Below are 17,664 nucleotides of genomic sequence, written 5' to 3'. Positions count from 1 at the left end.
ATCAGCTGGTTGAATACCCTCTGCCAGATCAGCTGGTTGAATACCCTCTGCCAGATATGGTCGAATACCCTCTGCCCAGATCAAGTGGCCGAATGCCCTCTGCCAGATCAGCTGGCCGAATACCCTCTGCCCAGATCAGCTGGTTGAATACCCTCTGCCAGATCAGCTCAGGATATGGGGGTCAGCGCCATGTAGATAGCACCGTGCCTTGCCAGGCACTGTTGTAACGTACACGCATGGACCTACAAAGAAAAATAGCGCCCTCCCCATCGGTCACCACCACCAGCTCAAGCCCATCGATCACCACCTGGTCAGCCCGTCGCCCAACCCGTTTCATTCGATCAATCACCAGCTGGCTGCACCTGCACCGGTTGTTGGTCAGCATGCGGCTGTTCGTTCTGGGCCGACCACGCGTCGCCCACATCCACATCCACACACACACACACACACACACACACACATATATATATATATATATATACGCACACACCTCATCCGCCCTGCAATACATACTCCATTGGCTGGGGCGGTTATGACCTCGGTGGAAGGGCCGGGGAAGGGGTGCAGGTCAGAGGCGGTGGCGGGCGACAACGGTGACCGTGGCAGCGAGATGCGGACCGACAGGGACGGCAAGCAAGACGACGATGCGGTGGTGGTGCTCGGGTTGGTGGCCGATGGCGTGGGAGAAGAGGCAGAGCGGACAGAGCTGGATGGGAAAGGCGAGGAGAAGGGCGAGGAGGGAAAGGCTGGCGAACGACGCGGACGCAGATGCCGGCGGGGTGGCTCGGAGCGGCGGCGGCGGCGATGGCGGACGCGTCGCGGCGTAGGGGAGCGCATGCTGCGGCGAGTGGCACGGGCAGAGTGGCGGAGAGCCGGCGGTGGTGGAAGTGGCGATATACTTGACTCGATAGGAGCCATGGCAGCATCCGAATCGGAGACGAACCAGGTGTTGTTGAAGGTGCTGACGAAGCGGATCGATGCCTTGGAGGGCACCATTGCGAAGCAGGCGAGCACCATTGCGAAGCAGGCGAGCACCATTGCAAAGCAGGCGAGCACCATTGCAAAGCAGGCGACGGAGGCTGCGGACACCATTCGCGAGCGGGAGCGTACCATTCGCGAGCTGAGGATCCAACTTGCTAGCGCGGGCATCACGCCCGTGACGATGGCCACCAACGACACCAGCAGCTCGCGGAAGCGGACGACCTTGGAGGGCAGCAGCACGAGCTCTGAAGGGAGTGGTGCGATCCCTATGTCCGAGAGCTCGTCTGGTGCGTGTGACCGTGAGTAGGGCATGGTGGGCTTGATCAACCTGTGTGATCGTTTTCCGACGCACGCGCGCTCGGAAGGAGAGGCAGACTGCGGCACCGAAGGAGCACATCGGAGAGGGATGGGCACGAGGCGGGGGGACAGTTCCATGTGGATAGCACCATGCCTTGCCAGGCACTGTTGTACCGTACACGCATGGAGTTGCACAAGAAGGTCGCGCCTTCCTCCGCGTTGCGCCAAACACCAGGAAAAGGTCGCGAAATGCTGTTTTGGTGGCTCAAGCCACAGCCTCCCCATCGAACACCATCACCAGCCCCTCCCCCATCCCTCACCATCACCAACCCCTCCCCATCGAACACCATCACCAGCCCCTCCCCCATCCATCACCAACACCAGCCCCGTCCCCTGAAGGGGGAGGTGCAAAAGAGTGAGCAAAAAAAGGGGTACTGACACCTGGCAGACAGGGATGATCTGGTGTGTGCGGGATAAAGGGCTCGTACGCGCTACAGAAATACTCTTTTCGAGCATCAGTTACATGGACATAACAAGTGCAACATCCTGTTTACGTTTATCCATCTCTTGGCCACATGTACATTCTATCGTTAGAGTGTGATCCACATGCTAGAGTACGCCCAGCGAGAACTGATAATGATCACACATGTGGCGGCGTACGCGTACCTTCCATCCGCCGCGATGACTTGCCGACAAAGAGATCAAAGTAAAAAACGGTTGCTACCACATCTTGTCTTCCTCCCGACTACCTTCTGACGGTTTGTAGTAATGCCACAACCATATGCGATGTCAACCGGTGGCAGCTGGTGATGCGTTGCGGTACGGTTGAGTGCCCGGTGCCATGGGCGACGATCGCGATCACGATCGCGATCGTGATCAAAGGCAGCAACAGGGGGGGGGGGGTGGGGAAGCCGGGCACGCACTTGTCGCACTTGCACATGAGCTTGTACCCAGACCAGGCCATGCGGTCACCGCCAACTCCGCCCGCGGGGTACACGTTGGGGGCAGGGGCGTTTGCAGGCGGAAGAGGAGGAGGAGGAGGAGGAGGTCCGTCGTGGACGGACCAGACGGACTTGGCGTACCAGCTGAAGCGGCCGGAGCCTCGGCTGTGGCATGTGGAGGGAGTGGAGGAGAAAGTGATGAAGCGATTGCACCGGGCATGCCAAAAAGATTTTGTAGTTCGCATGAAAAAGATATTGAGAGCCTCGCCAGAGCTTATGGAACATCAAGACGATGAGGGCTACGGACCGCTGTATCTGGCTGCGGTGAACGGATCGACAAAGTGCGTCAAGTGGCTCATCCGCCACGGCGCACGGCTGCATGCGCTCACCTCGGCCGGCTTTACCCCACTCCACGGTGCGGCAAAGTACGGCGAGCTGGAGGTGGTCCGGCTGCTGGCGGATGCCGGCGCCGACGTTGCCGCCACCGACCGCCATGGGCGGTCGCCGCGAGATCTGGCTCGGCGCGGACGGCACAGCTCGGTGGTGCTGTATCTCGAATACGCGCCTGATGGCCGCGATGCCGACGCGGCGCCTGTTGGCGAGCCGCTCACCGATCCGCGGCTCCATTCGCCGTCGCTCGGGCGGGTGGACGACGGCGGCGGCGGTGATGGCGGGGTGTACTCTGCGTCAATCTCGTCGGCCGACGACGAGGACGACCCGTTCTCGTCGTCGTCGTCGGCATCGTCGGCGTGACGAGTGACAAGATGTGGCTTGTTGTGTTACCGGCGATGGCGATGGCGCTACCAGCGACGGCGCGGCGAGTTTTTGCCGCCGGGAGCAGCCCAGGGGGGCGCGCCCGACGCCTTGGAGCGGTCGCGTCGGGTGCGAGCGGCGGACTCCTCCTGCTCGCGGGTCTGGCGGAAGCGCTCCTCGTAGGAGGAGGGCGGACCGGGTGGCGGGGCGGCGAGGACGGAGCCGATCGAGTCGAGGGTGTCTGCGGGGCGGCGGGCAGGGCGTCGCGGTGACGAGGCGTCGTCGTAGCCTGCGCGGGGCGGCGGGTGTGGCTCGTAGCTGCCAGTTGCAGGGTCATGGCGGCGCGGGTTGCGCTCGCCGTGGAGGACGGCGTACATGTGGTCGGGCTCTGCAACGAGCTTGCGTCCGCGGCGGCGCGGCGAGCCTGCGGCGGACTCGTCGCGGCGGCGCTGGGCGTCGTATGCGCGGCGCTCGGCGCCTGTGAGCCAGGGCAGGTCCTTGGAGACCGAGTCGACGTTGGGTGCGTTGTCGGGCATGATCTTGTGGCGGCGAGCCGGCGGCGACGGGTCCGGGCGGGTGTACCACATGTGGTCGACGTCGCGGTTGTGGCGGAGCGTGTGAGCTGGCTTATGGTGCATGGTGCGGCCGGTGTCTGCGGCGATGAGCGGGTCGTCGGGCGGGGCGTCTGTTCGCCGCGAGTCTGTGGTGAGGGCATTCTTGACCTGCTCGCCGTTCCCGTGGCCAGTGCCGACGCGGCGCTTGCCGCGCGGGCGGTCCGGGTACAGCGGCTCACGGTTGTGGTAGAGCTCGTCGAGGTGGTCGACACGAGCGCGAGCGGTGGACGAGCCACTGTGCATCTGGCTCTTGGCGTGGAGGCGGCCGCCGCCGTCACCATAAACGTAGGTCTTGCGGTCGACGTGGTCGAGGTCGGACGACTGGGCGATGATGTTGTAGGCGTAGCCGTCCGAGGACGAGCGGTGGTGGTGCGAGCCGACGACCCGCTGGCGGGCGGCGAGACGGGCGTGCTCGCGGGCGGCGGTTGCGCGCTCGTCGGGTGAGCCACCGTCATAGGCGAGGATGTTGCCTGACGTTCGCTCGGCGCGCGGCTCGGCGATGCGGCGGCGCGAGTTGGGCGTGACCTTGTTCTCGCGGCCGTGCTCGAGCTCGGCGCGGCGGACGCGCGGATCGAGCGGCGCGTTCGGGTCGGTCGACCGGTCGCGCCCGCTGAGGATGTCGTAGCTGTAGCGCGAGTGGTTCGACGTAGCACGCTCGGACGCGTGCGGCTCGTCACGCGGAAGCTCGTGGGCGCCGGCCGGGACGTTGGAGATGATGTTGAACGAGGCACGCGACGAGTTTGCGGTGAGGCCGATGGACGACGGGTTCGAGGCGCGGACACGGCGGTCAGCAATGGCCCGGCGGCGGGCCTCGTACTCCTGGGTCAGGCGACCGCGCATAGACGGGCGGCCAAAGGGCGAGTCGTCGGACGTCCGCTGAGCCGCACCGCCGCCGCCCGAGTAGTGTGAGCGATCCGTGACAGCGCCTGAAGGCGTGTACGGCGAGCGGCCGGGAGTCGAGCCAGATGAAGCCGAGACAGTATTGAGGCGCGTGGGATCTGAAGAGAGTGAGGTTGCGGTGGCGCGTGCGCGGGTGGCATCGGACTCGGGCACCGACTCGGGCATGATGTGCTCGTTGATAGACGAGCGATTGGCGGGGTGGTCCGGGCGCGAGCGGCGGGAAGAACGGGCAGCCGATGGGTTGGAGAGGCGAGTATCAAAGTTGCTGTCGGCACGGGGAGCAGTGCCTGCAGGGCGGATGGCAGCAACGGCCCGGCGATGGCGACCAATCTCGTGGCTCATCGAGTTGGCCTTCCCAGCCTCGTAGGCACGCAGCTCGCTCTCGTACCCGCTCTCGTTCTGTCCTCCGCCCGGGAGGATCCCCTGCGCACGCTGCCGCCACGGCTGCGACTGGTTGCTCATCGAGAGGTATGTGGAGGGGGGGGGGGGGTATCCGGGTGGGGGGAGGGGAGGGGGGGAAGGGGGGAGGGCGGGGGGGGGGGGGGAGAGGGGTGGCTTCGCAAACGGACACGGAGGGCGGCTATGATTAATTGATGGGTGGGTGGGTGGTCTGGGGTATGATTAATGGATGGGGGATTAATTGATGGGTGGGTGGGTGGTCTGGGGTATGATTAATGGATGGGGGATTAATTGATGGGTGGGTGGGTGGTCTGGGGTATGATTAATGGATGGGGGATTAATGGTTGGGTGGGTGGAAGAAGAGGATCCCCCTCCTCCCCCCTCCCCCTCCTCCCCCCTTCCCCTCCTCCCCCCCTCCCCCCTTCCCCTCCTCACCACACTTGACGCACCACGTGCCCATTCACTCACTGACACGAAACACAAAGAGGTGAGCAAGTATGTCGACGGTATTCTTGGCGTCCTTTACCTGTGCACAGGAGCCGGACTCGTCGTCGGTGGGCAAGGTCGGCCCTGCGGTGGCCTGCTATCCGCGCGACGGCACACCGCCTATGGCTGGTGCAAGTGGTGGAGGCGGCCGGCAGGCACCTGCGCACAACGGTGGCACCGCTGTCGGTGGGATGGCAATGGCAAATTCGCCCGCTGCTGGGGGCATGATCAACTTTGCTGCCACTGGCATGCCGCCCGCCGCTGCTCAGGCAGGCCATGGCATGGCCGGCTCGCCGCCTGCTGTTGCCCATCACGGCTCGATGGCAAGTCCGCTCGGATCACCCAATGCTGGAGGTGGAGAGCTCTGGGCCATTCCGAGCATGCCGGGCATGGCCGCTGCGTCGATGCAGCCACTGGCCGCCGCCATGGGAATGCCCGGCGTGCTGGGCATGCATGGCGCCGCCGGCATGGTGCCAGGCATGGGAATGCCCGGCCCCATGTACTCGGGCATGCCTGCGTATGGCATGAACCCCAACATCCACCATCGCCGCATGCAACAGCATCAGTTCCAGATGGCGCAGGCGCAGGCGCAGGCGCACGCTCAGGCGCAGGCGCAGGCACAAGCGCAACAGGCACAGGCGCAGGCGCATGCACAAGCACAGGCGCAAGCACAAGCGCAGGCAGCCAGAGATGCCGAAAACGCACAGGCAGCAGTGGCGGCAGCAGCACAGGCCGCAGCGCAGGCCACCGCCGCCGAGGCCGGTGAGGCAGAGCCTGACGGCGCGCAAAGCAATTCTGCCAAGGCAGACGCGAGCGGCAAGGCGCGCCCGGGCCCGAGTACCGTTCGCTCGGGTCTCGCCAACTCGGCGTGGAGCAAGGGTGCACCCAAGGCGTGGTCGCAGGTGGCGGCAGGCGGCATCAAGCCGGCGGCGACAGCGGCGTCGGTGACAGCAGCGTCGTCGGCGGCAGCTCACAAGAACGCAGCGACTGCCGGGGCGCGGGTGCAGGCGGCGTCGTCGCTGGTGCCGGGCGTCGAGGTGCGGGCGCTCATTCCGAGGCTCCGCGAGCTCATCCACTCCGCCAAACTGCACACTCAGTACCTGTCCGTCACCCGCAAGGTCTGGAGCGGAATGATCAACACCGACAACTTTTGCTACGCGCACTCGATGCTGCAGGCGCTGATGGGCATGCCGATGTTCTACGACCTCGTCCACCAGCTCTACCCGGCGTACGACATCGTTGAATGGGAATCGACGCCCATCATCTACATGCTCCTCTCGCTCGACGCTGACATGTTGTGCAAGGAGTCGTCAACAACGGTGGCGGTCTCAACGGCGCGGCAGCGCAAGGCCAAGTCCAGGGGCAGGCGCCGCGGGCGTGGTGGCGTGCCTGGCTCGGCACCCGCCAGCGACGGCAGCTCGGCAGGCGCCGAGGGTGCAGCAGGCGCGACCGCCCGAGTCGGCGAAGCGGCAAGCTCGACCGCAGTCCAGTTTGAGGTCGCCGAGGCGTTCAACCCGGAATACGTTCGTGACGCGGTGAGCCTGTTTGTTGCCAAGTATGCCGGAGACATGGCCGGCTCGACCGTGACGCACCAGCATGACGCACAGGAGTGGCTCACCTTTGTCCTGCACTCGCTCCACGAGGAGTTCCTCCTTGCTGGTGGGCTGGCGGATACGTCGGACGACGGCGACGGATGGTCCGAGGTGAGCAAGGGCGGCCGGGCGGCCGAGGTCTCCCGGACCGCCAGCCGCGACATCACCCTCATCTCGCAGCTCTTTGCCGGAACAACCAAGTCTACCCGGTCCGGTGGCGGCCAAGCGTCGCTCGTCACGCTCCAACCATTTTGGACGGTCCAGCTCTACGTCGCCGACCACGACTCTGTCCGCGACTGCCTCGCCTCGTTTGCCGGCTCGGAGCTCATCGAGGGTTACGTCGACAAGCGGACTGGCCGTGAGACGCGGGTCACGAATGATACCTCGTTCCACACTCTCCCGCCCATTCTCATTTTCTCGCTCAAGCGGTTTACCTACAACAAGGCCGGCGGGCCGATCAAGATTGTGCGGCCGATCAAGTTTGAGCACGAGCTCACCATTCCCAAGAACCTCTGCTCCGAGAGCCTCAAGTCGTCACTCATCTCGCGCGAGTACAGGCTTACTGCCGCCGTGGAGCACCTTGGCCGGACGGCACACAAGGGCCACTACATCACCCACGTCCGGATGAACAACGACGTGTGGGCCACGTTTGACGACGACAAGGTCTCGTTTGCGCCGCAGGCCAACATCTCGCCCGAGGGCGTCTACGTCCTCTTCTACGAGCAGGTTCACATCTCGCGGGTGGCCGTCGCGCCGTCGTCTTCGTCTTCGTCGCCGGCCGCATCGGCAAGCTCGTCGACCGCCACCACACCGCATGTCGCGGGCGGGTCCTATGCCCGCGCAGCCTCGTTTGCCGCCAACTTTGCCGACGGCGCCAGCGCGTAAATCCGCCTCCAGCTTCATCGCGCCGTCGTTGCGCGGAGCTGCGCCTGGTACCACTGCAGCGAACCGCGGGTGTGGAAGAGAGCGCGGACCGAGGGCATGGCGGCGAACGCGCCGTGCTGGACGGAGAAGACATTCGAGCCGGGAGCAGCCGGCGCGAGCCAGCCAGACTCGCACGCGGCAGCGATGCCCGGACCGAGCTCGGCGGCGACGGCGTCGACGTCGCAGCCGAGCGAGCGAGCCAGCCGCGTGAGGTCGACGCTGCCGAAAGTGAGCTGGAGGAGCGCGGTCTTGGCCGCAAGCTCGGAAGTGGGGAGAGCGTAGGCAAAGTCGGCGGGGAAGAGGTTGTCCGCGTCAATGGCGGCGAGGTAGCCGTCGACGGTGTAGGGGGCAAAGGCCCATGTGTCAAGCGGGCCGCCGAGAAGCGACGAGGCGTAATTGCCGAGGCCGATGTAGGGGGCGCCATCGCGGAGGCGAGCCTCAAAGTACGCCGAGGTGCCGGTCTCGCCAGGTTGGCGCGAGTAGTTGACCGAACCGTATGGAGCGACGTAGCCAGCAGCGGCAAGTGCATCGTAGGCGGCATCGTACATGGGCCCGTAGTGGCGGCGCCACGACGGCAGCGCGGCGGCGGCGGTGTGGCGAGTCATGACCCGGCCCTTGCCACGATAGAGGCAGTCGTAGGTGGTGATGGCGTCGGGTGCGAGGGCGATGGCGGCGGCCACGTCGGCCATCCACATCTCCATGGTCTGGTCCGGAAGACCAAAAATGATGTCGACCGAGAACCGCTTAAAGCCAGCAGCATGGATGGCGTCTGCAGCACGGGCTGGCGCATCGACCTGGGCCTCGCGGTTGAGATCGCGAAGAACAGCCGCCGACGACGACTGTAGGCCCATAGAGATGCGGTCGACGCTGCCGGCCACAAGTGCTGCCATCTTGTCAGGCTCGGCCGACGCAATGGCCGGCGTTGTCTCGATTGAGAGAGGGTGCTCCAACGACGGTGCAACTCGGGCCCGCAGTGGCGCGAGCTGATCGAGGAGCTCACGCAGAAGTGACGTTGAGAGCAGCGTCGGCGTCCCGCCGCCGATGTCAATGCCGCCAAGGATCTTGTCTGGAGGAAGCATGGCCTCGAGGGCAGCCATCTGACGTCCAAGCGCGTGCACGTATGCTGCGTGGAGTGTGCTCGTTTGGCGCGTGTCGACAGCAAAGTTGCAGTACGTGCACTTTGATGCACAGAATGGGACGTGGACGTAGACCAGCAGCGGCGGCCGGGACTCAGCCAAGTCGGCCACAGTCTCTGCGATGCTGCTCTCGAGCGCCTCGGCGCCTGCCGCCACCAAGCGCGCACCATTGTGCCGCCTCTTACGGATGCGGGCCGGTGCTTGCTGGACAAACGTGTCGAGAAAGTACTCGCGCCGGATCGGGTACTGCAGAGTAAAGTCGTGCGGGCGAGCAGCCGCTAATCGCAGAGCCAGTTCAGGCGTGGACAGGGGCCGGGCGGCAGTCGAAGAGGTGAAGCGGCAGAGGACCGTGCCACGGTGAGGTGATGTTCGCGCATGGAAAGGCATCGCAGTTGTCCTGCTGTACCACCGACCAGTCGCCGACGCCACCGGGACAACATCGCCCGCGGCCGCGGTCGTTATCTGAGCCACGTCCGATTCGGCCGCCGTCATCATCTGAGCCATGTCCGATTCGGCCGCCATCATCATTTGAGCCATGTCCGATTCGGCCGCCATCATCATTTGAGCCATGTCCGATTCGGCCGCCGTCGCCCGGTCGTTCACCCCCTTCCCAGCACTTGGCGCCGTCTCCGCCACGGCTGCCGTCTCCACTAGCCCAGCGGCCACTCTGCCGGCCGCCGCCCGACGACCGACTCGAGTCGACGAGAGCCATACTCTCAGGGCATGTGCAGCACGCATGCAACCTCGCGCGGAGCAGCTGACGCGTCAAGTAGATAAGTGAGGTGTGTGTGGCGGTGGGCGAGTGGGGACTGTGCGTAAGTGGCGGGGGTAGGGGCTTTGTCGGAGCCCGCGCATGCCGCCGATCGGCTTGTGACCTCGTGGCACCGGGGGCCATTGGTGCGCGGGCGGAGGGTGCCGGCGGCGGAGAGTGGCGATGGCGATGGATGCCGTACATACACGGCAGATCAGATATGGGGGAGAGAGAAGATGGGGTTGGGGGGGGGGGGGGGGTGCAGGTCATGGGCATAAAAGCGGTGGGGCTGGGTTGGGCATGACCTGGGCTCAGGCATGGGCTCTGATCGGCCACCCCTCCCTTCACCTTTGCACCGGACACCACGTATGATCAAGACAAGCCAGAGCCAACGCAAGATGCACAAACATGGGTGATCAACAGTATCAATCGTATACACGACGTACAAGGCTTCGCAGTGATGATGGGTGACGATGGTGCCGTGGCATGTACGCGCACAGGAGCACTCACCCCGCAACCACGGCGGGCCGACAGGCAACGGCTACAACTCGACCCCCCCCCCCCCCCCCCCTCCTCCTCCTGCCCATACCCAGAACAAGCTTCCAATGCCATCTGATTCGCCACGACATGCTCTGATAGTATTCCCTGAATGGCATCGGTGGTCGGAAGCAGAGAGGCGACGGCGCCGGATGCGGGTGCCTGACACGCCACTTGACTCTGCTGGCGTTTGAGCACCATCTCTGGTGCTGGGAAGGCGAGTATATGGGCGACGAGCTTCCTTCATATGACGTGGCGGTGACTGCAACGACACCAGGAGATGGTCCAGACCATTCTGTGGCAATGCACACGCTCGCCACGCCTGTGGCCCCACCACCGCCGCTCGTTGCCGCCGGCCAATCAATTCGGCTGCCTGATCTGCCGACGCCGTCGCCACGTCCACTGGGCGCGCACACGCTCACTCCGGCTCGACATGCACAGAGTCCAGCAAGTGCCTCGGTGAGCCCGGGTGCTGCTTCGTCGACGTCAAGAAGAGGCCAGAGGCGAGATCGGAATGGGGTTGGGAGGATCAGCAAGCTGGCGTCACTGCAGCTTGTGGCACCGCGATCGGACACTGGATGGGTGGTGCCACAGCCTGTGGTACACATTGCGGACGCCTCTTCCGCAGCTGAGCCGAGCGTTGAGGTTGCCGACATGGCTGTACCGTATGCGCTCGATGCGAGCGAGGAGGAGGAGGGCGGTTGCGGCATGGGGTGCAGGTGCCTGCAGACGAGGTCGAGCGGCAATGTGCTGGGCCTCCTGGGCACGGCGGTGTTTGTGGGAGGAGCCCTGCTGACGCAGGGCGCGTCGTACTACATGGCTGATACAGACATTGGCCTTGTGCTTGGCCTCGTGCTTCCGCTGGCTGGTCTTCCGATCCTGTTCTCGATCACAGCGCTGGTCATTGTAGTTGCATTCCGTCGCAACCCTGGCGGGATCAGCGTTGGCGAGTGCTTCTTCCCGCTCCTTGGCTACCTGTTTGCCTTTGTGGGCGTGGCGACGATTGTGGGCAGCATCTACTTTTCGCTCCTCGGTTCACTCGATGCATCTGATTCGTACTACCGCGGGCCGCTGCCGGCGGCGACGAGCTCGGTGCAGATTGCCGCGCTGCGGTCCAAGCCGTTTGCAGATCTCTCGCGGTTTGAGCTTCACATCGACCGGGCCGGCTTCGCCAAGTCGAGCAAGAGCAAGTCGACTAAGAGCAAGGCGAGTCATGTAGCAGTACCGGTTACGGTACCTGGCGCTACCGACGTGGTGGCTTTTGCTTGCTCGTGCCGCAAGGCGTCATCGGGCTGCCGCTCGTACCCTGTGGCGCCATACCCGCGCGAGGCGGCGTGGTACAACCCAGGACACAAGCAGGTTGCGGTGGTCAAGTCTGCGCTTGCGCGCAAAGGCTGCATGAAGGCGATTTCCAACTCGATGTCCAAGTTTACCGGCAAGGACGGCGCGCCCGACTTTGAGCTGACCATTCCCAAGGCCGACGTTGTCATTCTCGAGTGGGCCGATCTGAAGCGGGTGCGCAAGTACGCCTTTGACGTTGCAGTGGCCACCAATGCATGCCTTGTCGGCATGGCGTTCCTTGGCGGACTTTTGTGGTGGGCGCTGTCGATGTGCTAACCCGCGCACTACCTCCCATCTGTATTTCTCTGATCAACTCCTCCACATATCCACCTCTCCGATTGTTTCCCACCGCCATCCGTGCAGTCCCGCCGACGCGGATCAGGCTATCATCGCCCGTCCCCCAAATTGGCGCATGCCACTCTGCTCCGAGGTGTGGCCAGGGGGAAGAGCACCAGCACACACAAGCATAAGCACATACACACACACACACACACACACTGCACTCGACCACTATGTCGATGTACACGTGGGGAGGAATTACGGTATGTGTGGATGGGTGGATGGGGGGGGGTGGGGAGGGGGGGTATGGGTATGGGTATGGGCTAGGGCGAGGTGAAGGGGCTTCTGTTGCGTAACACTCATGGAAGGGGGCGGGTATGGGCATGGGCATGGGCATGGGCATGGGCATGGGCATGGGCATGGGCATGGGCATGGGCATGGGCATGGGAATCATGGGCACGGACACGGGCATGGTCATCGCGGACACGGACACGGGCATGGTCATCGCGGACACGGACACGGGCATGGTCATCGCGGACACGGACACGGGCATGGTCATCGCGGACACGGACACGGGCATGGTCATCGCGGACACGGACACGGGCATGGTCATCGCGGACACCGACATGGGCTTGGGCATGATCATCGCGGACACCGACATGGTGCAGCTCGAAGAATCTGCGCTCGCCCGCACAGCGCTGGTGACCAACATCTCGGCAAAGGCCACCGAGGCCAACATCAAGACGTTCTTCACCTACTGTGGCACCATCGAGGCGTTTGCCATGAGCCCGGCCACAGACCCACCGGCCACGGCCTCGGCGGCAGTCGTCTTTGAAGCCAACTCGGGCTTCACCACCGCCCTGCTCCTCTCCAATGCTTCCATCGTCGACTCGGCCATCTCGGTAACTGCTCTCACCCCGACGTCGCCAGGCGTGGTGCTTGTCAGCGGCGCCAAGGACAAGGATGAGGCCGAAGCCGAGGCTGAGGCCGAGGCCGGCGCCAGCGCCAGTGCCTCGATGGCCTCCACATCCGAGCCGGCGAGTGCGACATCCGCTCCTGCCAAGACCAAGTCGTGCATCCTCGCCGAGATGATTGCAGCGGGGTATGTTGTCGGATCGGGCGCCGTTGCCCGCGCCCGCGCCTTTGACGCTGACCACGTCCGGCTTGGCTCGGCGCTCTCGACCTCGCTCGCCGCTGTCAGCGTGTCGGGCAACAAGGTGGCGTTGGCTGTTGACGCCGGCATTGGCCGCGTCGACACTGCGCTCGGCCTCACTCCGGCGGTCAACCGGGCGGCGGCCTCGCTCGACTCTGCCATCACCTCGGTCTCTGCTGCTGCCATGCAGTACTCGGCAGTCCAAGCCGCCGCCGCCGCCTTTTCCTTGGCCTGCGCCGCTGCCGACACCGCCTATGGATCGGTTGCCTCGTCGACAGCCTCAGCCGTCCGGCGGCGCCAGCAGACGCAGTCGGTGCCGGACCCGCAGCCGGCGTCGTAGGTGACGAAAGAAGATGTTGCGTTCATTTCCAGGACCCGACAGCCGTCTGCTTTGCAAGCGCACGTGTTGTCAAAATATGGCAAGTGCGAGCGAGGCGAGAGGGGGGAGAAGAGTGGGGAGGTGGGAGGGGCGTGGGCGCGCAGCAGAGACAGGGCCAGGCGAGTCGAGGAGTCGGAGAGGAGACGAGCGGCAAAATCAGAAGAACGCTGCGCCGCGGTCGTCGACATCGGCGTTCTCAGCGTAGATCGGGTTCTCGTGCTGGTCGAACGCATCCTTGTAGAGCGGGTTGGCGTCGAGACCCCAATCCTGCTGAGCGTTGAACTTGGCCCACAGCTGCTTGTCGCGCTTCCAGATGAAGATCTTGTAGATGATCATGGCGAGGATGGCGAGGATGAGGACAGCTGCGGCGGCAATGCCACCGTAGAAGACCGACTTGTTCTCGAGGAGGGTCGGCGCCGGAGTCGGGGCGACCGGACAGGCGTCGACGACGACGCCGTTGCTCGCCGAGCACTCGGCGCGCTTGATGCACGACGAGTTGCCCGAGTCGCTCACGCACCACCCACACTCCTGGAGACGCGGGTCGGTCGAGCCGCTGTCGAGGAAGCAGTCGCCACACGTCTGGGCACGGCAAGCGAGCGGGCAGTCGAGGTTGGTCACGTCACAGTCGGCGCACGAAGGGCCCGAGAACGGCGGCACGCACTGGCACGACCACACGCAGCCGGCAATGAGCGCGCCGGTCACCGGGTCGCGCTTGCCGGCCGACGGCACACACGACCCACCGTTGAGGCACGGCGAGTCGCAGGCCGGTGCCTCCGTTCCTGGGTCGCACAAGCACGAATCGCCGATCACACCGGGCTTGCACTCGCACACGCCGCACCGGGCAGTGCAGTTGACCGAGTTGGCCTCGAAGCAGTTGGCGGCACCGCAAAGGTCCTTGCCCTCGGCGTCCTGCATGCACGGGCACTCACCGGGCGTGACCGGCACTGGGTTCGCCGGGTCGTTCGGGCACGAGCACTGCATCGTCATGCCGCAGTCCTTGTCCACCACCTTGACGCACTCGCCGGCGCCGCAGTCGACCGTGCACGGCAGCGAGTCAATGTACGTCGTGTTGCACGTGCACTTGTTGCACTCGCAGTTACCAAACGGCGGCTGGCACGAGGTCGCACACGGCGTCGTCGAGCACGAGCAGTCCTCGGTCCCGTCGGGCGCTGTCGTCCATCCGTTGTCGCACACGCATCCGCACTGGTCCGTCCGGTCGCACACGCCATGGCCCGAGCACTGCGGCGAGCCTGGGCACGGGAGCGAGGCATCGCACTGGCAGGCAATGCCACCAAAGCCGGACTCGCACGTGCACTCGCCGCACTCGCAAGAGCCATGCCCGTTGCACGCGCCGTTGCCGGTCGTCGGGCACAGGTTCGTCGAGCAGTTGCAGAACGGGCCGGTAAAGCCCTCGGCGCACACGCACTCGCCGCACACACACTCCTGTCCACCACCGCACTCGGTGCCGGTGACCGGATCAATCGGGCATGACACGTTGTTGCACGAGCAGTCCGAGCCAATCCAGTTCGCCTCACAGACACACGACCCGCACTCGCAGTTGCCATGGCCCGAGCAGAAGCACGGGATGGTCGAGCACGAGCAGTCCTGCGGGGCAGGCGGCGGCGGGTGGGTCCAGCCGGCCTGGCACTCGCACGTTCCGCACGGCGTGCAGAGGCCGTTACCCGAGCAGGCAGGCGTGCCTGGGCACGGCGAGAGGGTGCATGAGCAGTCGCTCTGGGTCCACCCGGTCGTGCAGTTGCACACACCGCACTCGCACACACCATGCCCGTTGCAGTTACCGCCACCCTGGCACGGCTTGGAGTCACACTCGCACGTGTCGCCCTTCCAGCCGTCCGAGCACACGCACTGGCCGCACACGCACTCGCCGTTGACGCACGGCGGGTCGCACGGCGCGTTGACGTCACACTCGCAGCCAGGCCCAGTGAAGTTGGTCGACGCACAGGTGCACACGCCGCACTCGCACGTTCCCTGTCCGTTGCACTGCTGCCCGCCAGTCTCCAGGCACAACGCGGCCGAGCAATCGCAATCGTACACCGTCGTGGCGTTGATGTTGACCGAGCCAAAGCCGAACGAGGTGAGCAGAATCTGCTCCACCACGTTCTCGTCACCGTGCGAGGCGAGCATGTTGACCGTCAGTGGGTACGCCACGCCGAGGAGCGCGTTCTGGTAGCCGCCGGTCGGGGTGATCGACTTGACCCAGTCGCGGGTGTCAGCAGCCTCGATGAGGGTCACCGTCTCGGCTGTCACCGTGTACGCCGTCACAATGGCGTCAATGATGTTCGACGAGTCGGACTCGAGGGTGTAGACAAAGCCAAAGCCCCACTCGTTCACAATGTCCTGGTACAGCTGAATGTTGTCGAACCGCGAGTTGCCACCGTCACCAGCAGTCACCGCGAAAATCGGGACCACGTTCTGGCGCAGCAGCGCATCACGGATGAGCGACGCGCTCGGGTAGTCCTCAGCCATGCCCGGGCCGTATCCATCGCCACCAACGGCATCCTCACATAGACGCGAGTGCGGGTTGTACACGCCGATAAGCTCCGAGTCGCCGGCAATGTGAAAGTCGGCATCCGTCGAGATGAGCATGATGTGGCGCGAGTTTGACCGCCATCCGGACCGGGCCGTGCACACCGCAGCATGGAACGCGCCCTCGGACATCGACTCGGGCCAATCCTTGTTGCCATGGTTCTCCAGCGAGTTCTCCAGCGCGTCAAAGAACAGGTTCTCGTCCGAAGCCGCTGCCAGCCAGCCCATGTACTCGTAGTTCCAGCAGTCCTGGTTGGCCAGCGGCGACTCGGTGTTGCAGTCGCGGTTCCACGCAATCGGCTCGGCCGGCTTGTCAATGAAGCCGGCAATGCCAAAGTTGGTGTCGGCCTGAATCTCAGTCCGCACACGCGTCACCATGTCACGCGCAAGCGCACGCAGTGTGTTCACGTCATCAGACATCGAGCCCGACAGATCCTCCACAAGCACAAGGTCGAGCGGAATCGGCCCGGGTGTCACCGTCACCACAAACGAAAGCGGGTCGTTGAGTCGAAGGAAGACCTTGACGTCCGTCGGCGTCATCACACTCGACGTCGTCGACTGCGACTGCACCTCGGACATAGGGTTGAGAAAGTCCGGCGCCGCACACGTCGACGTCGACGCCGCCTGGCATCCGGCCGATCCGGGCGTAAAGCACCATCCGCACTGGTCGGCACTAGAAATACAAGCCGAGCACGATGTGTAGCTCGTGCAGTCGGCCCCCTCGCCTGTCCCCCCCCCCCCCACATGTCGTCTGTGAGTCGTTCTCGTCGCTTCGGCTGGCGTCAAAAAACATGGAACACCATAATCGTCCGAGTCGTCAAAAAGACATTGGCAAACAAGCGTTCGGCGTTTTTGACTTGCCCCTTCGCGTTCCTTGCCGCCGTCTCTCTCTCCCCCCCCGCCCCCCCCTTCCTTTCCTCCTTTCCTCCCTTGCCCCCTCCACCCAATTCTCCACCACCCACCCTACCCCCCTACCCCCTCCCCTCCCCCCCCCCCCCCCCCCTCCCCTGTACAAGCCGGCAACACCGGCCACCCAACCGCGGTCCGTCGGCACGCGTTCGTTGGCCCATCACCGTCGCCAAAAACCAAGCCTCGCGCCGCCAGCCACCAACCGCGCCACACAGCCTGCCTCCGGCGTGCCCGTGTTGGGCGTAGCGGGCATGCGGCCACCTCGCCAGCCACCATACATTCCAGCACTCGTGCATTCTATTGTTGCACAGGGTGGTGACGGTGGCAAGCCTCTCTTCTACCACGTGTGGACGTACTCGTCTGTGCCGCAAAGGCAAGAACAACTAGCACGGCGGCCAATGTCCAGTTCATGGTCGCTGCGAGAGGAAGGTTCGCAATTGCCAACAGTAACGAACAAACACGCTCCGAACGTTGCCCAATCAGACATCAAAGTGTTTGCATTTCGTTGAAAAGCAGGCGCCCAATAATTCCCCCGAAACGGGGGGAGTCGGGCGGCCAAAATGGGCCAGATGACGCAATTGCGGGAAATGAGGCAAGGCAGCAGCGATATTGGCCATGCTAGGCGAACGACACTCGACATTCCCCCCAAAACCTTCCACCACCCTCGCCTCGCCCCCCCCCCCCCTCCCCCCCCCTCCCTCCTCCATCTTCCCACCCTATACCCACTCTCTAGGCTTTGTCGAAG

General features: G+C 64.5%; 7 protein-coding genes across 7 annotated transcripts; 4 read left to right on the top strand and 3 right to left on the bottom strand.

Moving 5' to 3' along the window:
• Window positions 1–517: 517 nt before the first annotated feature.
• On the top strand, window positions 518–2,972 carry AMSG_12000 (uncharacterized protein; the record flags this gene model as incomplete). The annotated part of the gene is made up of 2 exons (XM_013901367.1): window positions 518–1,106; window positions 2,491–2,972. Exons 1-2 carry the CDS (start codon window positions 533–535, stop codon window positions 2,970–2,972), a joined length of 1,056 nt encoding a protein of 351 aa, XP_013756821.1. The 5' UTR covers window positions 518–532.
• AMSG_06627 (uncharacterized protein) lies at window positions 2,892–4,949 on the bottom strand (the record flags this gene model as incomplete). The annotated part of the gene is made up of 1 exon (XM_013901251.1): window positions 2,892–4,949. A coding segment is annotated over one exon (1,930 nt), but the record flags the coding sequence as incomplete, so codon positions are not given.
• Window positions 4,950–5,336: 387 nt separating this feature from the next.
• Window positions 5,337–7,591, top strand: AMSG_06626 (ubiquitin specific protease 10; the record flags this gene model as incomplete). The annotated part of the gene is made up of 2 exons (XM_013901250.1): window positions 5,337–7,514; window positions 7,564–7,591. Exons 1-2 carry the CDS (start codon window positions 5,383–5,385, stop codon window positions 7,589–7,591), a joined length of 2,160 nt encoding a protein of 719 aa, XP_013756704.1. The 5' UTR covers window positions 5,337–5,382.
• AMSG_06625 (coproporphyrinogen III oxidase) lies at window positions 7,377–9,578 on the bottom strand (the record flags this gene model as incomplete). Its single annotated transcript, XM_013901249.1, has 2 exons — window positions 7,377–9,301; window positions 9,437–9,578. 2 exons carry the CDS (start codon window positions 9,576–9,578, stop codon window positions 7,863–7,865), a joined length of 1,581 nt encoding a protein of 526 aa, XP_013756703.1. The 3' UTR covers window positions 7,377–7,862.
• Window positions 9,579–10,614: 1,036 nt separating this feature from the next.
• AMSG_06624 (uncharacterized protein) lies at window positions 10,615–12,134 on the top strand (the record flags this gene model as incomplete). The annotated part of the gene is made up of 2 exons (XM_013901248.1): window positions 10,615–10,796; window positions 10,845–12,134. 2 exons carry the CDS (start codon window positions 10,615–10,617, stop codon window positions 11,926–11,928), a joined length of 1,266 nt encoding a protein of 421 aa, XP_013756702.1. The 3' UTR covers window positions 11,929–12,134.
• A 17-nt stretch (window positions 12,135–12,151) lies between these two features.
• AMSG_06623 (uncharacterized protein) lies at window positions 12,152–13,825 on the top strand. Its single transcript, XM_013901247.1, has 2 exons — window positions 12,152–12,194; window positions 12,600–13,825. Exons 1-2 carry the CDS (start codon window positions 12,165–12,167, stop codon window positions 13,422–13,424), a joined length of 855 nt encoding a protein of 284 aa, XP_013756701.1. The 5' UTR covers window positions 12,152–12,164; the 3' UTR covers window positions 13,425–13,825.
• On the bottom strand, window positions 13,430–17,599 carry AMSG_06622 (integrin beta). Its single transcript, XM_013901246.1, has 2 exons — window positions 17,276–17,599; window positions 13,430–16,735 (listed from the first exon to the last, which is right to left on the bottom strand). Exons 1-2 carry the CDS (start codon window positions 17,328–17,330, stop codon window positions 13,620–13,622), a joined length of 3,171 nt encoding a protein of 1,056 aa, XP_013756700.1. The 5' UTR covers window positions 17,331–17,599; the 3' UTR covers window positions 13,430–13,619.
• Window positions 17,600–17,664: the final 65 nt, after the last annotated feature.

This window comes from Thecamonas trahens (assembly GCF_000142905.1).
Source record: "Thecamonas trahens ATCC 50062 unplaced genomic scaffold supercont1.30, whole genome shotgun sequence".
In the NCBI taxonomy this organism is placed as follows: domain Eukaryota; order Apusomonadida; family Apusomonadidae; genus Thecamonas; species Thecamonas trahens.
The sequence above is the reverse complement of the archived record's forward strand: the minus strand, read 5'-3'. Positions and strand labels throughout refer to the sequence as shown.